The 11652-nt window shown below is 41.2% G+C and overlaps 1 protein-coding gene across 3 annotated transcripts; it reads right to left on the bottom strand.

Annotated features, from left to right (window-relative positions):
• Window positions 1–1401: 1401 nt before the first annotated feature.
• LOC119326660 lies at window positions 1402–8343 on the bottom strand. 3 transcript variants are annotated; one of them, XM_037600282.1, is made up of 8 exons: window positions 7978–8343; window positions 7598–7881; window positions 4662–4882; window positions 4121–4260; window positions 2996–3504; window positions 2724–2897; window positions 2291–2429; window positions 1402–1805 (listed from the first exon to the last, which is right to left on the bottom strand). In XM_037600282.1, the coding sequence occupies exons 2-8, from the start codon at window positions 7674–7676 to the stop codon at window positions 1763–1765; spliced, it is 1305 nt and encodes a 434-aa protein (XP_037456179.1). In that variant the 5' UTR covers window positions 7677–7881; window positions 7978–8343; the 3' UTR covers window positions 1402–1762. The 3 variants fall into 3 exon arrangements, with proteins under 3 accessions (XP_037456179.1, XP_037456181.1, XP_037456178.1); XM_037600284.1 differs by having other exon boundaries at window positions 7671–7881; window positions 7978–8340; XM_037600281.1 differs by lacking the exon at window positions 4662–4882 and having other exon boundaries at window positions 7978–8341.
• Window positions 8344–11652: the final 3309 nt, after the last annotated feature.

The raw sequence follows: 11652 nt of genomic DNA, 5'->3' as shown, positions 1-11652 counted from the left end.
GGAAGCGGGCGACGGAGGCGGCGGTTGCAAGCCGCTCCATGTGTGAATCTTGCAGATCCGCACCGGAGACGCTTCCCCCGCAAACGACGACGACGAGGCCCTCCACGACGCCATCTGCCGCTCCTACACATCCGCAAAGACCGTCGTCGCCGCAAAAATGCGGCGGCGCTCTGCATGGGGCTCGAGGAGTCCTAGCGGCTGGCGATACAACGGGTGACGATAGCGAAGAGAGCCACACGGCTCGTGGCGGAGCAGAACCGCGCCGCCCAGCGCATAGCGGGCATCATCATCTCGTCCTCCCCACTCCGCTCGGGCAACGATGCGCCCGATGGCAAAGATGCGTATGCCGAGGACAACCGCCGAGACCCCAAGGGGAAGCGCCGACAAGGAAGTAGTAAATCTAACTGCGCTATCTCTTAGTTTCTATGTTGTATCTATGTCGGATCGGATTGTGTTTATATGTTCTCTATGCCGAATTGCTATGTTTATATGTTGATCTATGTAGATACGTCGTTTGCATGGGTTTATGTGGATTTGTGGTAGGACGCAGTAGCGGCGCCAGGACAGAGGCACGCCCCAGGCCACCGTCAGAGCTACAGTGATCAACAGTTGGTATATTAGACAATGAACGAAGGAATTGGCAGCTACAACAGTTTTTTTAGGGAACTAAAATCTTTATTGATCAGCTAGTTCGGGGGGAATGATTACAGAGTCATGCGGCATAATTAGCCACATATGTCTACCAGTATCTAAGTACAAAGAATATTTCGCTAAACTATCAGCTTCATGATTCCTTGATCTACTTTCATGAATGAAATTGCACTCCTCGAAATCTCGTGCACGAATTCTAATCTCCCTTATAATAGCCTGATGATATTGGCAGCTACGCCCCAGGCCAAGGCCCCTGTTGCCCGGGGCCTGGATCCGCCACTGGTAGGACATATGACAGATGTGGTTGTGGAGTGTGAGAAATGCGGTTTGCCCGGTCACCTCCTACGGAAGCACCCACGGTCATATAGGGGCCCAAAATCAGGTGGCCACAACTGTAGATGCTCTTATGCGTTGTTGTTGTTGTTGTTTTATGTGCGTTCGAGTTGGGGGTGGGTTTGCTTCTCCCCGGGATATCCATAATTCTATATTTTTCTCCCGTGCCTCGTGGGGTGGCAGGTCATACAAGCATACAAGTCACGACATTCCAAAGGTGCCGTCCTGCGACCGCCACATTACATGGACAGATCATCAAAGCCAAAACTTTTCTGGTCGAAGTTGGCTGACTTCTGCGTCCAACTGTCAAGATTGGAAGCTGCCAAGTGCAGGCGCTGATGAAAGCTATGCACATGGTACAAACCGCTACCTGAAGAAAGTAGTTTACACCTTACAATTTTCATTACACTGGAGAACTGGATTAAGCTAATATATATTGATACTGGGTAGTATTTCACAAATTTTGAGCGACAAGGTCATGAACGCGTCATCTTTACCCACTTGGAACTTAGTTGAATAGGCAGGCAACAATTCCTGCCAATCTGAAGGGATTGAGCTAATCCTTACCTATCCAGACAAGCATTTACTGCAAATTACAGCAAATTCATATTCATATGTAAGAATACCCTAACACTTGCTTGAAAAAGTACTGGCTGGCATAAAACAGTGGTTGCAGAATTCCATCAGCATGTTCAGTTACATCATAATTTGAGTGCATATTTCAGTTCTTCCCGAAGTGAAAGGGATCCTTGGTGAGCCACTATATGGCTTTTGGCACTCAATTTTCTCGGGGATTTTTCATCGATTGCTGCATGAGGTACCTGTAGAAAAAAGTACTTCAGATTAACGAGAAAACATGGGGTAAAATGGCGTGAGCCACTGCGGAACTAAAGATAATTGGTTGAGTTGCAGGTGCAAGAAAAACCATGAAGTACAAGCATGAAATTTCTTCACTTAATTCAGCTCTTGTTAATTGGAACCCAATACAATCTGTGCTAAGCCAACAGAGAGAGCCACGTGTTTCTCTCCATTATGGAAGGAGAATAACCAAGTGCTACTCTCTCCGTTTCTAAATATAAGCCCCTTTAGAGATTTCAATGCGGACTACATACGGATGTATATGGACATATTTTAGAGTGTAGATTCACTCATTTTGCTCCGTATGTAGTCCGTATTGAAATCTCTAAAGGGGCTTATATTTAGGAACGGAGGGAGTAAAAGAGAATCACAAAGTAAATGTAAACGACCACGAAGTAAATTGCTGCTTTGCAATCTGAGGACTATGGATTGAGAGGTCAAGAGTTACCTGCCAGTGTAGAACCCTGCTGTATACCATGCATTCAGTACGACAGCGAGATCACTGTTTGCTCCTGTGGTGTCTAAATTCAGGTTCATGCCCACAGTTGTGTTATTCTCCTTTCCAATTCCACCTTCATTTCTCATATCTAATCAAGAGAAGAGGTGTCTGGTGAGATAAATTAAATATATATGTGCTATGAAATGTATTAGCATGTTATGATCTCAAGTTGATGAACATTCACGAAATTAAATGTCAGCCTTTACATTGAAGAAACATGCACAAAATGTCCCACCAATCTGATATACAGTTGAAAAGTGGAAATTAGGAGTGCTAGAGGAGAAACTGGCTATTGCATTCTTTTAAGACAGAACTTTAAGATATCCACAGAACAAGCACAGTAGTAGAACTACCAACACTTTATATGAGGGAAAATGCTTACTTGGAAAGGAGGCAGCATCTCCAGATATTGTATTTCTCATGAAATTCATGGCACCTTCAGCAGTCATCATTGCAGCCTTAGCAACTTGATCATCGCCAGTAGATACCTTAGTTGGGAGCTGCGTAAAGGCTGAACCAGTAGGATATGTAGTGCTTGCTCCAGGGCAATGATCACCTGCAAATCATGTAGTCCATAGCGATAGGAACAGGGTTAAAAGCTCTGTAATAGGCGAAGAAAACAAGGATATAGGGTTAACCAAACTAGGCACTTACAAGTGAATGATATGCTGCAGCCTCCATTAGGTGGCATACCAGTGGATTCGCCACTTTGTTGACCAGTTGAACAGCAGGAGATTGAAACCATGGGAACATTCAAGGAGCAGCATGAGGTTTGAGTGGTTGAAGAGTTTGGGTCTGGTGCTGTGGCAATGTAAGCAGGAACTTGCTGCTGTTGATATGCTGAAGATTGTTCAGGGGTTTGATAATTCCAATAATTTGTCTGATGTAATTGCTCAAGAACTTTCTGGCTTTGCACCTCAAGTTCATAGTACTTCCTCAGTAATTCATTGTAGTCCTCTGTCTGCTGGTTTGAGCTATCCTTTCCCTCAGTATTGGTGACATCAGAGAAGCATGTCTTAGATTCAGAGATATTTGTCTCTTTGCCCAGATCAGTTCCTCGAAGAGGAGCTTGCTTATCGGTCTTTCTTTCTTCGCAGGGCTGCTGTGGTGTCTCCACTGGGCCAACGGGTAAGTTAGTGCAGCTGTCATTTTTCTCTGTTTGCCTTTACAAACAAAGCAATACTTCATCAATTCTAGGACAATAAAACAAGAATTTAAAATTGTGTAAATTGACAAATGTGAACGGAAAGGATAAAACAAGTTCAGATAAAATAAACAGGTAAGCATTAGGCCATTACACCTCTTAATACATTTTAAAGCAAAAGGAATTTTTGAAGTTTGAAGTTCTCACTTAACTGAAATTGATTCACAGTGCGCATTTCAAAGTTTGAACAACAGACTGGAGAATTTAGCAAGGAATCACTAGATATGTAGCCAGAAATAGTACCAGTAAAACTCCAGCGACAGGTTCAACCAGCATTAGGACTAACTTAAATCGTTAATTCTAACCACACATGTAGAACTGGTTGATGGTTCCATAACATGAATCCCACACTTAAACTCTTCCCACTAATAAAAGTCAAGTTCTAAACAAAACATTCAGAGAAAGACAGTTAGACAGAGGAACATAGCACCGTCCTTTCTAGTTTCCACAGACTCCAGTTTCCATAAACAAGCCGAGTAACTTATAGAATTGCTATCTTTGCATAGGATAACCACTGCCATACCAGTAAAACAGGACAAGATATTATCTGGAGCCACAAGCATCAGTCTACTTACTCATCTGCCACTTCAGTAGAGACAGGTTCTTCTGCAACAGCAGCGGCAGCGTACGCGGCAGCAGAAGCGGCAGCAGCAGCTACATCTTCTGACTCTGGTTTCTCAGATGGAGCAGCTTGGTTGTTCTTGCCATGCATTGCCTACAAGCCACCACAATCGATTAGCACAATGCAAACGAGCAGTCCAACCATTCGCATAAATGTGGGAGAACCCCTGCGTTCTTCCACATAACAAGTAAAGGGGGAAATTTAATCGAGCTATTCATCCGACCAGAGAGAAATGCACTGAAAACTAAATCTATCATGAAACAAAAAGGCACCGTTACAGTTATGCTGTACTCATACTACTGCGCAGCGGCGAACAAATTGGACAGAGCAATCCATCCGACCCCAACCCCAGCCACCAAACCAACGTGCGGACCTACTCCAGATGCTCCAACTCGCGCCGCGAATAAGCTCCCAAAACCCTAAACCCTAGCGGCGGCGACGGGGTACCAAATCCGGAAAGGGCCAGAGGATGAAAGGGGGGCGAGGGCGCGTACCTTGTAGGTGGCGACAGCGTGGTCGAAGGCGTCCACCAGCGCCGAGTCGTCCCACAGCTCGCCGCCCTTCCCCATCTCCTCTCTCGCCAACTTCTCACGGCTTCCTCCTCCGACCTGCTGCGCCTTCCCACGAGCGAAGAGGACGAAAAGGAAATGCGCCTCCGCTCCAGTAAAACCCGTCGCCGTCACAAGTCGACGAACCGTCCATTCCGCCTTTTTGCCTACGAGGCGCAAGTACAGCCCATCAAGTCCCGTAGCAAAACGGGCCGGTCTAACGGGTGGCGCCCAATCGTGTGACGGGCCGGTCGAATCGGAGAGGGCGGATTGGGCCAGCCCAAGCGCGAGAGAAGCCACAACCACATTTTCCTCTATTTTTTTAGGTTTTCTGATTTCGTTTTTTGCTTTATTTTTGTACTTTTGTTTATACTTTCAAATATTTTAAATACACATATATATATATATATATTACAAAAAGTCTACAAAAACATTTGAAACATGTTGAATAATTATTTAAAAATGTTGAACAAGTATTTAAAAATGTTGATCATGTATAGAAAAATGTTAATCAAGAATTCAAAATAAAATATGTAGAACAAGTATTTGAAAATGTTTAAAAAGTATTTGAAAAAGGTTGAACCGGTATTTCAATAAATTTTGATCATGTATATAAAAGACAGTCTACAAAAAGCATTTGAAACATGTTGAACAAGTATTTGAAAAATGTTGAAATAGTATTTCAAGAATGTTGAACAAGTATTTCAACAAAAACTTGATCATGTATATAAAAATATTAATCAAGCATTCATAAAAGATGTTGAACAAGTATTTGAAAAATATTAATCAAGCATTTGAAAAATGTTAAATGTGTGTATAATTTTTTTTGACCATGTATTAAAAATGACGAATTTTATTGATCGTGTATATAAAAATGTTAATCCACCATTTGAAAAAATGCTAAACAAGTATTTAAAAATGTTAACCAAGCATTTCAAAAATATTAAATGTGTATAGAAAGAATGTTAACCATGTATTGTAAAAACTAAACAATTCCCCGCGCGTTGCTGCAGGAATTGTTGGCAATATGTTTAGATGATACTTGCTTATATGAAACGTGAATATTACAATTAATAATATGAGCATGAAAATACAAATATATGAAGTTTATTATACTTGAATAGTTTATTGTTGAAAAATAGTTTTGAAACATAAGTAGCATAATGTGAGTTTAAAATTCCTTGGAGTTGTCCACGCGGGTATCTTCTTCATTGAAGAAATATTGGACATGAGTAGTGAGAATGACTCTCTCCCAGCGCATTCCTGCGGTAACTTTGTTGAAAAATGCCCGTGTAAGTAGTTGCTAAATACAATGAAAAGAGAGTAGAAGCTTGAAAAACAATAAGAGAAAGTGTCTAAAAATATAATATATTTTTAAATTACAATTGAAATGTCATTTTGAGAAAAATGTGAATAATCAATAACATGAATATATGATGTGGCAGCGTACATGCATAGACTAATGGATTTATAAGTTAAATGCATGACTCGCTCATGTGGCAGATTTTGCATGGCTTAGTGGGATGTTGAGGTGGACACTTTGCATGTTGAGAGAGTTGGGACCAACTTCTTAAGAATGTAAGATGTGGCAGATTTTTCATGGCTTAATGGGAGAGAAGACTTAAATGCATTGCTTGGTTTGATGTTGAGGTGGACACTTTGCATGTTGAGAGGATTGAAGAATGTAAGATAACAAAAACTCAGAGAAGAAAGAATAAAAGAATAAAAAATAGAGAAGAAAAAAGAAGGAAAAAAAGGGGAAAAACTATATCGGGTCACCTCAAGTAGGTCGCATCCCTACAACTAGTAGAACTAGGTGGAGTGACTACCACCCTCGTCTATCTCTTGGGAGACCAGGGTTCGACCTCCCGTACGAGGGGTCTCTACTGTCGCTCTCGCGATCGTGGCGCTCATGTGAAGGCTTCCTAGGTCTGGCGCAAAAAAGGTTGGTCGCTCGGGACGATGTTCGATCGTGATCCTATCGCTCGGAGGCAGTATTCTTATGCTAGCTCAACCGTTGACTGTTTTGCCTTTGTAAAAAAATGAATCTGAAAAATTCGTAAAAAATATATGAAAACATAACATTTGAAAATAATTCGTTGATTTTTAAAAAAGTTCATCAATTTGAAAAAAGTTTAATATTTCTAAAAAATCATCAATTTGAATAAAAAATCATCAAATTGAAAAAAGTTCATGGATTTTCAAAAAGTAGTTCACAAATTCGGAAAAAGTTCATTAAGTTCGAAAAAAAATCATTGATTGAAATAGTTCACCGATTTTGATAAGAAAAACTTCACCAATTTCAAAAAAGAAAACGAATAATGAATAAAAGAGAAAAGAAAAGGAAAGAAAAGAAAATAAGAAACAAAAAAAATGAAAAGAAGTAACTTAGGATTTCCTCAAAAAAAAAACACATTCGGGCGCGTTGCCTATTTGGCTACCATAGCTAGCACTTAGGATTTCCTCAAAAAAAAAAAAAAGCTAGCACTTAGGAAGAGGTCGTCGCTAGCGATTTGCAGAAAAGTCCTCCTATTCCTGAGAATTTAAACCGCAGTCCTATTCTAAGTGTGTTCCTAAGATAACGTTTCGTTTTTGCAAAAAAGACCCTGGCATCGTGGCAGGCGTTCGAGAGCACGGCGGACAGGAATTCGCCGAAGGTGGCCTTGGCCGGCACGGGGGCGAGCTCGCGCCCGCGCGCTTGCGGCTGGCGAGCCTAGCCCGCAAGTCCTCCCGCTGCTTGGCGAGGCCCTTGGCCTTCCTGCGCGCCTTGTCAGCCTCGGCGCTGGCCTTGGCGGGCCGAGGCGTCGCCGAACGGGCGGCAGATCTCGGCTGCTCCGCCGTGGATCCGACGGCGGAAGGATCGAGACGGGAGGGGCGGTAACCTCCATATGAGGATCCCAGGAGGACAGCAGCATGGATCTGGCAGTGGACAGATCGAGGCGGAGAGGCGACGACCTCCATGGCGGGCTCCGGAGCAGAGGAGGCAGAGTCTTGTGGCGGCGCTCGCCTGAGCTCCTGGCGTCGGGGATACGCCGGGAACGGGCGAAGGATGGCGAGGCAGGTCGGATACCGGCCGGATCTGGTGATTCCCCACGACGGACGGGCGGCGGAGGTCTACATGCTGCGGGGTCGGCTCGAAGCTCCTGCAGCGAGCATGGTGGTCTTCCTGTTGAAGAAAAGAGAGAGGGTTGAGAGAGAGACAGGGGAGAGATAGAGAGGGAGAGAGGAGGCGGGGCAACGTCAGGGTGCACCAGCTGCTCACCTAGGCGTCGACGTCGGCAGGGCCGCCGGGGTGTGGGTCGGAGGCTTGGAGTGGAGGACCTAGGCGTCCATGGCGGCCTCCCTGTAATAGAAAGCAAGAGAGATAGAGGGAGATGTGAGTAAACGGGTGAAATAGAGAAGAAGGGAACACGGAGATGACGGGGAAAAGAAGGCAGGGGAGCTCGGGGTCGGGGACGAGGTGGCTGCGCTCGGGAGCAGCAGATCGAGCCGCGACACGAGTATGGTGGTGAAGACGGCATTGCGACGGAGATGAAAGGATGGGCTTGGAGGAGCAGCAGCAGGGAGGAAGGATAAGACCAGAAACGAAGTCAGAGGGACGGCAACATCTGCCCAGGAAGACACGAGAAAACTAAGTGCGGTTGTCGCCTGTCGTAGTGGGCACCTATGATGATAAGATTTTTTATACAAAGTACTATTTATGTGTCTGGTCATCAGTTGTGCACGTCACATGCAAATCCAATGGAAGACACGAACACACACACACACCGGCTCTTTGCAGAAGAGAACCCCTTGTCTGTTTTGTACATTTGATACATGAATTATCTGACACTAATCAGATACTTTCTCTGTTATGTAAAATTTGGTACATAAATTATTTGGCACTAAACATAGTATCTGATAGTATGTCCTAATGTTTTGAAAAATAAATGCTTCTAAGTTTGTATTCATCCTGTACATTCATCAGTTTCAGTAAACAAATAAGTTAGTGTTATGCATGTGAAGAAAAACTCTTCCTTCTTGTGTTTGTTCAAAACAGAGAGAAAATGCAACAACAAAAAAATGATTTGCATGTTTATAAATTGATCTTTTAAAATAAAAAATGCAGTTTTTAATAATATGGATGTCTTGCTATACAGTTTGCTTTGTTGTTTAAACTCATGTTTAAATATTTGAATGTGTCCTTTTGAATATATGTTATATCTCTGATTATCTGCATAACCATTCTGCCTTTTCTTTATTATTTAGAGGAGATAAGATGTATAGAGGTTAAATATTCTTCCATACATTTGACATGTTCCCCTGTATTGTGTATCATGTTATGTAGGTAGACCAGACAGTCAGTTTTGAAAACTGTTTGACCATGGCCATCCTGTTAGATGCTTGGAGTATATTAGCCGCACATGTTCCTTAATTATACGCAAAATCCCGTTATGTATGGCAAAAGGCCTTCGATTGACTAACGATGTTTAAATATATAAGGGAAGATTCATATGATGTTTTCCTACAGATATAACTATGAACCCAGAAGTGAGTTTTGAATCATTTTCTTATTAAACAATTGAAGTGATTGCTTTTCTCTTTGATTTTATTTGTGTGAAATATATAGGGTCATCTTATAGTTATATTTGACTTGGAACAAAATAAGGTCCATTATTCACTCCAAACATGCATATTTGTTAATGGAATTTTATGTTTGTCCCAATTGACACAAAGTCTTACTTGCATCAATTATATCATTTTTTATATGAGGGTGTATGTAGCAAATAGTGTGTTGTAATTATTATTTTACGTATAGTTAATTAGACTAAGACACATCATATGTATTTGTGGTAAAACTAGAAATTGATGTGAGTTCTTTTGATGCACTACAAATAATGAAAACCATTAGCCCAAAATCAGAGGGTGGTAATCATTTCTTATGAAATAATTGAAGTGATTGCTTTTCTCTTTGAATTTCTTTTTGTGAAATATATAGGCTCGTCTTATAGTTATATTTAACTTGGAACAAAATAAGGTCCACTATTTCACTCCAAACCTGCATATTTGTTAGTGGAAGTTTATGTTTGTTCCTGCCGACACAAAGACATACTTGCATCAATTATATCATTTCTATATGAGGACGTATGTAGCAAATAGTGTGTTGTAATCATTTTTGTACATACGGTTAGCACTAAGACATGCCATATGTATTTATGGTAAAAACTAGAAATTGATGTAAGTTCTTTTGATGCACTATAAATATATGAACACTATTAGCAAAAATAAGAGGGTGCACTAAATTATTGGCCATTTAGATTCATGGTTTTGATGTTAATTGTTCTACCATGAACATTCTCTTCCGCTAGCATTCGACCAGTAATGTCTAAGCCGCGATTGAACCAGGGACCAACAGATTGTAGAATGAGCTAGCCACAACGCCAAAGTAAGTGTTCCGTTCTGGACGTATACGTATCTTGTAGAGTTGGGATGTTAAGCTTCACTTTAATTACTTTGCGGAATATGTGCACTAAAAGAATTTTAATTTCTCATGTCAGGCAATTGAAAAGATCTCAAATTTTATTTACATTATTTTCTTTCACAAGTGGGGTGCATGGATGATTTTTCCCGTTGCAATGCACGGGCATTTTTCCTAGTAATAATAAAGCAAATTGGGTTTGTTTCGTCCGTCATGGCATTTTTTCAGAAAAGTCCCTCTATTTCAGAGAATTCAACCCGCAATCCTGTTTTAAGTTAAAACGAAGCGTTATTTTCGTATTTTACATAAAAGTCCCTGTCTTTTCTTGAAATCAACCCGCCGTCCAGATTTAAGTCACACCTGAACCGTTATTTTACATTTTTCGAAACCCCCCCCTGATGTTTTAGGTAATTCATCTGCGGATCATATTTAAGTCAAACAAATACTTTTTATAATCATCCATATCTTTTAAACCGTAACTCCGATTTGAACATGTTATATATGAAATTTAATTAGAAAAATATGTAGAATATGAATATGAGATTATTGTTACCTGTTAAGTATTTTGAAATATTATTTTGGAATATATTTGAGTCAAACCAAATGATTTTCTAAATTATCTGTATCTTTTAAACCGTAACTTCGATTTTAACATATTATATATGAAATTTTATTAGAAAAAAATGTGTGGAATCTAAATATGATGTTAATTCTACCTGTTAAATATTTTTAAAATATTGTTATGGAAGCAAACTTATAATTTATAGCGCAAGATCCATTTTTTCATACTGGCGGCGATCCGGATTGCAAATAAATACCCCACTATAACCATATACGGAAAAGAAAACATCAATAACTACACGTGCATACCTCTGAAAAATGTCGCAAGGGAAAACAAAAGATTTTTCATCGCGAGAGTGAGAGAAAGCGAGCGAGAGAGAGAGGGAGAGGGAGGAGAGAGGGAGAAAGAGACACCTTAGGATTAACCATATTCAACACACGTTTTTTGTTGTTTTGTGTGAACACCGAGGCCATCGCCGGCGAGGGTGAGAAGGAGGATAAACGGCAACACAAATATGATGCCTCGCAAAAATAAAGGAGATGGACCTATTGTGGTATTGAGTGATGGTTGTCGAGTTAGGAGTGTGCGTTATATTTTCTCTCCCGTTGCAACGCACGTGCTCTTTTGCTAGTAAAAACCAAGTCTCGATGGGAGAATTGGCTACATGAAGACGAGCCCAAAAACCTACCTCTCGCATCCCTAAAAAAAAACTACGTCTCGCGTGCTTAAAAATAGGACTGCAATAGCGAACGAATGTTCGCTGGGAGGGATATAATTTGGGAACGTTTTTTCTAGCAATTTCTTCAAATTCACATGAACATTTTTATTCTAAAAACTGTCACCATTAGATCTCGCGTCGCATCTAAAACTGTCAAGAAAATACGTTCGTTTGCCCTCTCCCTGCCAAGGAATGTTCA

Source organism: Triticum dicoccoides, chromosome 6B (genome assembly GCF_002162155.2).
Source record: "Triticum dicoccoides isolate Atlit2015 ecotype Zavitan chromosome 6B, WEW_v2.0, whole genome shotgun sequence".
NCBI lineage: Eukaryota > Viridiplantae > Streptophyta > Magnoliopsida > Poales > Poaceae > Triticum > Triticum dicoccoides.
This window is presented reverse-complemented; position numbering and strand designations above follow the sequence as displayed.